General features: G+C 41.1%; 1 protein-coding gene across 1 annotated transcript in view; it reads right to left on the reverse strand.

Annotated features, from left to right (window-relative positions):
• Positions 1–10,879, reverse strand: part of VWA8 (von Willebrand factor A domain containing 8) — a 518,389-nt gene that overhangs the window by 139,547 nt on the left and 367,963 nt on the right. Inside the window, exons 30-34 of the mRNA XM_006837608.1 lie at positions 9,819–9,929; positions 8,620–8,684; positions 7,421–7,546; positions 4,401–4,510; positions 3,669–3,823 (exon numbers count right to left, since the gene is read on the reverse strand). Coding sequence (XP_006837671.1) covers positions 3,669–3,823; positions 4,401–4,510; positions 7,421–7,546; positions 8,620–8,684; positions 9,819–9,929 — 567 coding nt within the window. The remainder of the gene's footprint in view (positions 1–3,668; positions 3,824–4,400; positions 4,511–7,420; positions 7,547–8,619; positions 8,685–9,818; positions 9,930–10,879) is intronic.

Genomic DNA, 10,879 nt, shown 5'->3' on the forward strand with positions numbered 1-10,879 from the left:
TTTTCTCCTATGAAGTGATTGGTGGGTTTGAACCATGATCTTGGTTTAACAGCCCAATGCCAAACCCACAGGATCACCAAGACTCCTTTAAAATAGCACCAAAAACCCACTGTCATTGATTCTGACTCATGTTGTTGTTGTTAGGTGCCATCGAGTCGGTACTGATTCATAGCGACCCTATGCACAACAGAACAAAATACTGCCCGGTCCTGGGCCAACCTCACAATTGTTGCCACGATTGACCCCATTGATGCTGCCACCTGGCCAATCCATCTCGTTGGGGGTCTTCCTCTTTTTCTCTGACCTTCCACATTACCAAACATGATATCCTTCTCCAGCGACTGGTCCCTCCTGACAGTATGTCTGAAGTATGAGAGACAAAGTTTGGTCATCCTGGCCTCTAAGGAGCACACTGGTTATACTTCTTCCAACACAGGTCTGTTGGTTCTTTTGGCAGCTCATGGCACTTTCAATATTCTCCTCCAACACCATAACTCAAAAGCATCAATTCTATGGTCTTCCTTATTCACTGTCCAGCTTTTGCATGTATATGAGGTTATTGAAAATACCATGGCTTGGGTCAGGCGCACCTTAGTCCTCAAGGTGACATCTTTGTTCTTCAGCACTTGAAAAAGCTCTTGTGCAGCAGATTTGCCTAATGCAATACGTCATTTGATTTCTTGACTGCTGCTTCCATGAGTGTTGATAGTTGATCCAAGAAGAATGAAGTCCTTGACAACTTCAATCTTTTCTCTCCATTGATAAGAATGCTGTTTATTGGTCCATTGGTGAATATTTTTGTTTTCTTTACATTGAGATGCAATCCATATCGCAGGCCATGGTCTTGGATCTTCATCAGTAAGTATTTTAAGTCCTCTTCACTTTCAGCAAGCAAGGTTGTATCAGCTGCACATCGCAGGTTGTTAATGAGTCTTCCTCCAATCTTGATGCCACGTTTTTCTTCATGTAACCCAGCTTCTCAGACTATTTGCTCAGCATACAGGTTAAGTAAGTATGGTGAAAGAATACAACCCTGTGTCACAGCTTTCTTAATTTTAAACCATTCGGTGTTTCCATGTTCTGTTCGAACAACTGCCTCTTGGTTTATGTACAGATTCCTCAAGAGCACTATTAAGTCTTCTGGACACTCATACTTCATAATGTTGTCCATAGCTTGTCATGGTCTACACAATCGAAAGCCTTCAAAGCCACCCTATATATGGCTTCCAGGACTATACATCTTGATGGGAGTACATACTCTCATCTTTTGCCTATGGAACAACTAGATGGACTTGAACTGCCAACCTTGCTGTTAGCAGTCCAGTGCTTACCCTACAGTGCCATACCAGGACTCCTTTTAGAATAATAGCCACCAAAATAGGTGGCACAGTACTTGATCATGTGTGTGGCGCTATAAGATAAGCACTGGACTGGTAACACAAAGTTGGCGGTTCAAACCCACAGCCGCTCCTTGGAAACTCTATACAGTATGGATATGAGTCAGAACTGACCGATGACTCAACAGCAGTCAGCAACAACATCATAAAATCATAAAATGCTAAAAGATTGCTTATATGACTTTAATCCTTCATTTAACAAATATTCATTGAATGTATCCTATATGATGGGTACTGTACTAATTATGGGTGGGGGTAACAGCTTTTAATGAATCAGACAAGGTCATGATTCTTACAGGTTATAAAAGGTTCTATAGGAGTCCTGGTGTGACACTGTAGGATAAGCACTGGGCTACTAACTACCAGGTCGGTGGTTCACACTCACCAGCTGCTCCTCGAAAACCCTATGAAGGGTCACTATGCATCAGAACCGACTTGACGGCACTTAACAACAACAACAATACAAATGAGAGCCCTAGGACTAGTTTTGAGGCGCTCTGGTAGCAAGTTGGGTTATGAGTTGGGCTGCTAACCTCAAGGTCAGCAGTTTGAAACTACCAGCTGTTCTGTGAGAGAAAGATGAAACTTTCTGCCCCCATAAAGATTTATAGCCTTAGAAACCCTATGCAGGGTTGCTATGAGTCAGAACTGACTCCACGGCATATAACCATCACCAGCATAACTACTTTTATGTTTTATACTAACATATCATATTTCTATACTACTCTCTTTAATCAGAAGAAAATCATCAGAAGATAAATATTTTCAGAGTTTGACCTCAGAAAAACAGCTCCAGCATCGTCTGTCTCCACTGAGAGGAACACATGTTGTAGGAAGCTCATTAAACACATCTCTTTCATTCTGTCAAGGCTGTGCAGATATTGGATTCCAACAACATGTCTCATTTTCAGTCATATCATATTATAGCAACTGATTTTTACTTGATAATTAGAAAAGCATATGGCCAAGTCCTAAACCACGTATTATCCATTGGGTTTTGGATTTCAAATGTCTCATACGCTGAAGTACTCACAGTTCATTAATTACATTTAAAGTCTGAGGCAGAGCCCATATTTTTATCTTTTAATGATTCTATCATCCCATCTAAAATCTATAAAGAAATTATGAAAATTAAATGTTTAACCAAAACACATGGAGCTACATCTGAGGTTATTAGATGACAACTTGAACTGAAATAACCTTGAAGTTCATTTCCCACTTTCTCCACAAGGGGAAGATGGTGCCTCATTTCACCAGATGTCAATTAGAAATAGCGGTTCCTTTATGGATAAAAGCAAAAGGGCCTGTCCAAGAGAGAAGTAAATTACAGCTAGTACCATCTCTAGCACCATCTCAATGCTGCAAAGAGAGACTAAATCAGAGTAAAACACAAGAGAATTGACATTCATGAGGGCTGAAACATTGCATCTACAGTAGTCCTGGTGTGACGCTGTGGGTTAATGCGCCAGACTGCAAAGCTGTTTCAACTGCAAGGTCGGCAGTTCAAGCTCACCAGCTGCTCCTCGGAAACTCTATACAGGGTCGCTATGGGTCAGAACCAACTCGACAGCACTTAACAATAACAACAAATGAACCCCTAGACAGGATCGCTATGAGTCAGAACCGACTTGAGGTCACTTAAGAGCAACAACAATAATGATACCCTAGGGAACATGGTAGCTTTGTAGGATAAGCACTGGACTGTGAACCACGAGGTCAGTGGTTTGAGTCCACCAGTTGTTCTGCAGGAGAAAGATAAGGCTTTCTGCTCTCATAAAGATTTACACCCTCAGAAATCCTATAGAGGGTCGTTATGAGTCGGAACCAACTGGAAAGCACTTAATACCAATAGCAGTGATACCCTAACAAATTATCTTAGAAAATTATTGGAGACTTTAGTCTCAAATAGTTTCCCTCATAGAATAATGAGCTCATTCTAAGACATGATACCAAATCACCTGCACCAAGTGAAGCTCCTAACTGTGTTACAGGTACTCCTAGGTGTGGTCAATATTATTTTTCCATTACATAATGATATAATTGCATTACATTGTAGATGTTACCTTTTAAAAAACAGGTAGAAAGTGTGTTTTTAATGACTGGCTTGGATTACAGACTTGATTTGAAATATTTATGAGAAAGTTATTGCATTTTTCAATTACCCCTCAAACAGGTTCATAGGTGATGTGTCAAAGAGGAAATACTTATTCAATCATTTTAAAAAGACAAGAGGAAATACTTATTCAATCATTTTAAAAATCTGGGACTTACCATGAGATCTGGGAAGCCAACAACTATTGTAGCATAAGTGCTGTCATCAGAGAGGACTCGGTTAGGAGAGGAAATCTTTTGCCCCACAGCGGAACTTAGATTTTCAGATGACAGTTGATCACTTGAAACTTTATGAGGTATGCTGAGCTCTGCTTCTGAAAAGTATCAGACCAACATTAGACATCAAATGCTCTGAAAATACTCTGGGAATTGATTTTTTGCAAGATTTAATTCTTACCAGCTTAGGAAGAAAAACTCAAAGTAAAAATGAGAAAACATTCTAAGTTACATTTGTGGCATTTCATCTGAGAAAACTGTTTTTACAATCAAAGGCATCATCCCAACAAGATTTCAAGTATTTATGGAATTCAAAATTTATTAGCAACAAACATTATCAGCAAAGATGTGACTCTTCACCCAACCAACTGTGTTGGCAAGGGTATGTTTTAGATTAAATTTGTAAGTACTGCTCACCCGCTAAAACGGTGATGAATTAACTAGAAATCCTGATGATCTTGTGTAAAAATCACTAAAAACTAATCTAAATGTATATACAAATTCTGATTTGTCAGCTGAAATATATCAAAGACAGAGATTCCAGGAATGAGCTTCCTAATGAAGATGTGAGTGAAGGTGGACCCCAATAGACTATTGCCAATGTTGTGACTAACCGAGAACAGATGTATGCAAGCATGCACCCACTCAGCCGTCAGCATAGGAAACACTCTTTACCTTGTGTAACTCCAAACCCTGTGCTGGGCGGTTCCTCTTTCAACACATGCAACTGGCAAACCCCACGCTCCTCAGATTCGATGTGCGCTGGCTTAGTTAAGAGGTATTTCCTGTAAACAGACCAAACATCCAAAGTAAGTGAAAAGCTTCTCTTTTCCTAGTATTTGTGAAGCCAGACGAATCATTGCTTTTCCTCTTTTGTATAGGGTTTCCAACAAGCAGCTGGTGGGTTTGAGTTGCTGACATTGCAGTTCAAACTGACCTTGCAGTCCAGTGCATTATCCTATAGCACCACACCAGGGCTCTGAATAGAATTTCCTATTACAGAGTTTCTTCATACATTAGCAAATAACTTCTCAACACTGTGCATACAAATGCAGAGCACAGTAACAATGCAGGAATATATGAGGGGACTTCAAAAAATCTGTGGAAAATTTCCATTAAACTGTTCATTCCATTTTTTCATGAACTTTTTGAAATGCCCACATATGTGAATTAAAAATCCAACACTTCCTCTAAGAGGATGGGCTGTTAGTTTGTTTGTTAAGGCAATGTTAATAGGGCACTTCCTTATCATCAATGAAAGAACCCTCTCTTTATGTGACTGTTTTCGGTCAGCCAATATGTGGGTACATAACCTTTGATTTGTGACCAGCTATAGGAGTCCTGGTGTGGCGCTGTGGGCTAATGCACCTGTCTGCAAAGCCATTTGAACCACAAGGTCAGTGGTTCAAGCTCACCGGCTGCCCCTTGGAAACCCTATACAGGGTAGCAATGGGTTGGAGTTGATTCGACGGCACTAAACAATAACAATGTAAGAGTCCTGGTGTGACGTTGTGGGATAATGCACTAGACCACAAGGTCGATTTAAACCTCATGGTCAATGGTTCAAATTCACCAGCCTCTCCTCAGAAGCCCTATACAGGGTTGCTATTAGTCAGAAACTACCCGACGGCACTTAACAACAACAACATAGGACATACAGGAGTCCTGGTGTGGTTCCATGGGATAAGTACTGGACTGCTAACCACAAGGTCAGTGATTCAAAGCCACAAGTCACTTCTTGGAAACCCTACACAGGGTCACGATGAATCAGAACCAACTTAAAGGGACTTAACAATAACATAGGATTCACAATCAACACTCATGGATGTAGCAGTCCAGAAATCAAAGGACGGATTGCATTTGGCAAATCTGCACAAAACCTCTTTAAAGCGTTCAAGAGCAAAGATGTCAGTTTGAGGACTAAGGTGTGCTTCACTCAAGCCATGGTATTTTCAAGAGCCTCATATGCATGTGAAAGCAGTAGAAGAATTGATATATTTGAGTTACAGTGTTTAAGGAGAATATTAATAGTACCATGGACTGCCAGATCCAACCAATCTATCTCCAAAGAAGTACGGCCAGAAAGATCTTTAGAAGCCAGGATGCTGAGACTTCATCTCTCATACTTTGGACATGTTATCAGGAGGGAGCAGTCCCTGGATGAGGACATCATGCTTGGTGAAGCGGATGATCAGTGAAAAAGAAGAAGATCCTCAATGAGATGGATTGGCACAGTGGCAGCAGAAGTGGCCAAAAGCGTAACAACAATTTTGTTGGTGAAGGACTGGGCACTGTTTCGTTCTGTTGTGCACAAGGTTGTTATGAATCAGAATTGACTCAACGGCATCTAACAACAATAATAGGACAGAAAACCTCACCACTATAGTCCGCTGATCTATTTATTTGTAATATTCCTAATATATTTGTTTCTGTAGCATGGATTTCAGCTCATACTGGTGGTAGTGTCTGTGTGTCCCGGGTTCAGTTCCAACTCATAGCAACGCTGTACAGGGTGGTTTCCAAGACTGTAAATCTTTATGGCAGCAGAAAGCCTTATCTTTCTCCTGAGGAGAAATCTCCTAATAGATTTGAATTACTGACCTTGAAGTTAGTAGCCCAGCTTGTAATCAACTATGTTACCAGGGTTCCTTATACTGACTTTATTGTTGTTAAGTGCCATCGAGTCAATTCTGACCCATAGCGACCCTGTATAGGGTTTCCAAGGAGCAGCTGATGAGCTTGAACCGCCGACCTTGCAGTTCAAACGGCTTTGCAGTCTGGCACATTAACCCACAGCGCCACACCAGGACTCCATACTGGCCCTATAGGACAGAGCAAAAGTAATTGCCTGAGAGGGTTTCTAAGGCTACCCTCTTCACAGAAGCATATCGCCACATCTTTCTCTGCTGTGTTCAAATCACAGACCTTTCACTTAGCAGCTGAGTGCTCAATGGCTGTAGCACCAAGGCTCCTCTAACGTAAGGATGTATCATCAGAAATCTTTTGTGACCAGCCATCTCTGCTTGTCAGCATGTGGGGGAGGGAGGGAAGGGCGGGCAGAAATCTTTCACCTAGCTAGTGCAGTGTAGCATATTGCCTGGTGGAGAGGACTCAAAATCCACTGTGCATATTTAGGGTTAAATATGTATGCCAAGAATTCCAGAATGTCCCCTCCATGAAAAAATGTACAGTCCATTGGGGGTGGGTTGTAGACCTCAATAAGAACATCTATGATAAAAGGAAGAAGAATTTTCTATGGGATGTATTCTGTAAAATTACCAAAAATACCCCCACAAAAACAGCTCTAGAAAGGAGACTGTGATCCTTTGAATGGAGGATGCACTGAAAATCAATTTGGAAGTATCTTCAGTTTGGCAAGAATACAGCAAATTCCCAGTGTGCTGATAGGGAAAAACTTGAATGAATATAGATCAAACATAATTTTTTTATAAATTATTTTACTGTTAATTTCAACCTTTCTCTGAAGCACTTTTATAAATACTCTGAGAAGTGATGTTTAACTTATTTTAATTTTTTCTCCCCTCACTCTCTCCTAATTCTCATGTATAGATATGCTGCCAAACACAAGGATTAAGGAGTTAGAAGACAGATATAAGGAAGACAGAACATAAGGACGCTGAGTAAAGAGTTTGAGCTACAGTTCCGTCCATGAAACACTACATAGATCTACCCACTGGTTTGTTCCGTTCTCCACCAGAAGCCACTTGTCTTCCGCGACAAGGAAAACTGTCTTGAGGGTGATGGGAAGCGAGATGGTGTGAGTTCGTCCTTCCAGAACATCCAGCACAATGAGGCTGCTCCTAAACAAGGCAAAGGAGAAAACAGAGTGACAGGAAACAATACACCATGGCACAATCACTTGGTGGGGTACTATCTCATCCTTATAAAGACTGTGTTTAAAACTAAGTAAGAACACCGGAAAAGCCAATTGTGAAAATGGATATAGATAACCAGTGGAGTGATGCACTGCATCGCTGTTGTGGTTGTACCGTGAAACTGCGAGCATTTTCTTTTTTTTATATCTGTTTTTAATTGCTCTATGATGTGGGCTGAACCATTTCTAATCTGGTTACATAGCTTTATAGTAACCAGCCCAGTTGCTATCAAACTGACACCAACTCATGGTGACCCCATGTGTGTCAGCGTAGAACTGTGCTTTATAGGGCCTCCAATATAGATAAGCAACCTTTAACATCCAGGACATGTTCTGAAAAACAGGATGTGTGTGATTCGTATATTGTGTGAATGCCATATTGTAAACGTGTGGGAGCCTGCTTCTGGTTGTCCCCAGCTACTGCTGTTGCTGGAGCTGCAGGCAGAGCCTGGAGGAACAGAGCTCTAGCAGTGGTGGCAGCTAAAAGGTAGGGAGCAGAAGTGGAGCAAGAGGAAGGGAGTGGGGAGAGAGGAGAGAATGCCCGCCAGCCTGGTGGGTCCCAAGAGCAGCTCAGCCTCCCAGTCCCTGCCTGCAGGCTAGACAAAGCTCTAGTCCTCCTCTGCCTTACCTGCTGCATACCTTACCACCCATGGTCCAGTGCAAGAGTCTAGACTGGTCTCTTTAAAGCTTAATAGGGGGAAATATAAACAAAAGGAGAGCAGCTTTCCCTTTAAAACAAAACAAAACAAAACAGAAGACCTTATGGGACCCTGTAAGTGATGGATGTTCAGTGATTATTATATCTGTAGTTGATTTTTTTGGAAGCAGATGTAAATAAGCCTTTCTTCTGAGGTGCCCCTGAATGGACCTGAACCTGATGTGCAGCTGAGTGTGTTAACCATTATAATACAATTTCTAATAAACAAGTATAATGAAAACCAGAGATAGGATGGACAAAGCAGGAATCCCTGTTTGAATCTTCTACAATAAAGAACTCACCCTTTTTCTTTGTAGAATACTAGCCAGTTTTTGTGTGAAAATTCTTTACACATTTTATAAGTTTCCTAAAGGCAAAAAAAAAAAAAAAAATTTATCCACAATCAGGTAAAGGCGTGTCTCTTCAGCGCTGCTACTTAAAAAAAGTCCTTTGATGTGTAAACTAAACCATGAAATTCTCAGAGAAGCCATTGTTTATGCACACTAACTAAGCAAGATGGATTCAGGTATAGTTCATAATTTCCTGTGGCGCTGTAGAATCGGCACTGGACTTTGAACCACATGGTCGGCAGTTCAAGTTCACCAGCTGCTCCTTGGAAATCCTTTACGGGGTCGCTATGATTCAGAACAGACTCAACAGCACTTAACAACAATGGTACTTAAAGCATTTTAGAATAATATTCTTAAGGAGCATGTCAGATACTGGTTAAAATAAACATTCTATTTGGTGATCAGTACTGGAATTCATACCATACCAGAAATAAACCAAAACCCAAACCCACTCCCATCAAGTGGATTCTAACTATAGGACCGGATAGACTTGCCCCAGAAGGTTTCCAAGGCTGGTGGTTAATCTTTACAGAAGCAGACTGCCACATCTTTCTCTCGTGGAATGGCTGGTAGGTTCGATACCACTAGACCTTTATGGGTAGCAGCTAAGTGCTTTAACCACAGCACCACCAGGAATCCTTATAACATAAATACATATGGTATATACATTGTTTTTCAGATTTAAATACATTTGTAATATTTTTAAATCTCTTTTTTTAAAGGGTCTTTGAGCCTTATTTTATGTCCCATCATCTCTTTCTGAATCAGAGAATAACTTCTCTTGGGCTAGCCTACAATGCTTACTTACAGTTTTGATCTAATAGGTGTGATTCAGTGTCTTACTCAGGAATTCATCATAATAACCCAAAACATATATAATTAACTGAAGAACAGGTTACATTCATAGCAAGATTAGAAATTCTTATGAATATCATACTCAAACAGCTCATAATGTTTTACTAGATCAATTCTGGCAAGTCTTTGTATGTGTGTGATGGATATAAAATGAAGCTCTTGATATTTAAATATATATCTATACAGTATTAAATAATAAGAGATCATTCTGTGTACTATATAGTAAACCAAAGGCTCAAAAGGAATGGGCAGGCATGCGTCTTTATGGTTAGAAAGGCAAGTCTGGCATTCCTTACAGTGTCCTTGTTCCACCAGGAAGAGCTTTTGTTCATACTTTCTTCTTTGGGAGAGAGGATGAGGCGGCGAAGGGTTCGGCCGGTTATATCTAACAACAGGACGACATTACTCTGGAAATAAGAGAACAGTGAGAAACTCAAGATTTGCTCCTTTTGAAAAAGCAGCAGTGTCTTGGTAACCTGGGATTGGAGGTTACAGTAATAAATCAGAGGGAAGACAAAAATAACGAAGAACTTCAAAGGTACTGTGATGGGTTGAATAGCGGCCCCCGGAACAACAATATTGGCAGTTCAAGCTCATCGGCCATTCCTCGATCGCTGTGGGCTGGAACCGACTCAACGGCACTAACAAAGGACATGTGGAAGCCCTAATCCCTTGTACCTGTAAGCATGTCCTTGTTTGGAAATGGAGACATTTTAGAGTAGTTGCCCTAACCTTCATGAATGAATCCAGTCCAAGTAGTGCCTTTATAAAAAGAGACAACATGGGGAAGACAACCTCGTGTTGATAGAGGCAGAGACTACCATGAGGCATCTACGAGCCAAGGAAGTCCGAGGATTACTAGGGACCACCCAAACCCCCCTGCCATCTAGTCAATTCTGGCTAATAGCAACCCCATAGGACAGAGTAGAACTGCTCCTTAGGATTTCTGAGACTGCAAATCTTTATGGGAGCAGATGGCCTCACCTTTTTCCCTGGGAGTAGCTGGTGGGTTTGAACCTTTGACCTTGAATGTAACAAGCCAACAGTAACCCATTGTGCAGCTAGAGCTCCTTAGGGACCATCAGGAGCAAGGAAAAGTCAAGACAGGACCGTCTCCTAGAGTTATCAGAGAGATAATGGCCTTGTGGGCACGTTGATTGTAGACTTCTGGCCTCCAGAACTGTGTGGCAATCAATTCTGTTGTTTTAGGCCATCAAAGTTGCAATATTTTGTTACAAAGGCACTAGGAAATTAATGCATATCTTAAGGTCAGCGGTTCGAAACTACCAGCCACTCCGTGGGAGAAAGATGAGGCTTTCTACTCCCATAAAGATTTACACCCTCGGAAACCCTGTAC

Source organism: Chrysochloris asiatica, unplaced genomic scaffold (assembly GCF_000296735.1).
Source record: "Chrysochloris asiatica unplaced genomic scaffold, ChrAsi1.0 scaffold00022, whole genome shotgun sequence".
In the NCBI taxonomy this organism is placed as follows: Eukaryota; Metazoa; Chordata; class Mammalia; order Afrosoricida; family Chrysochloridae; genus Chrysochloris; species Chrysochloris asiatica.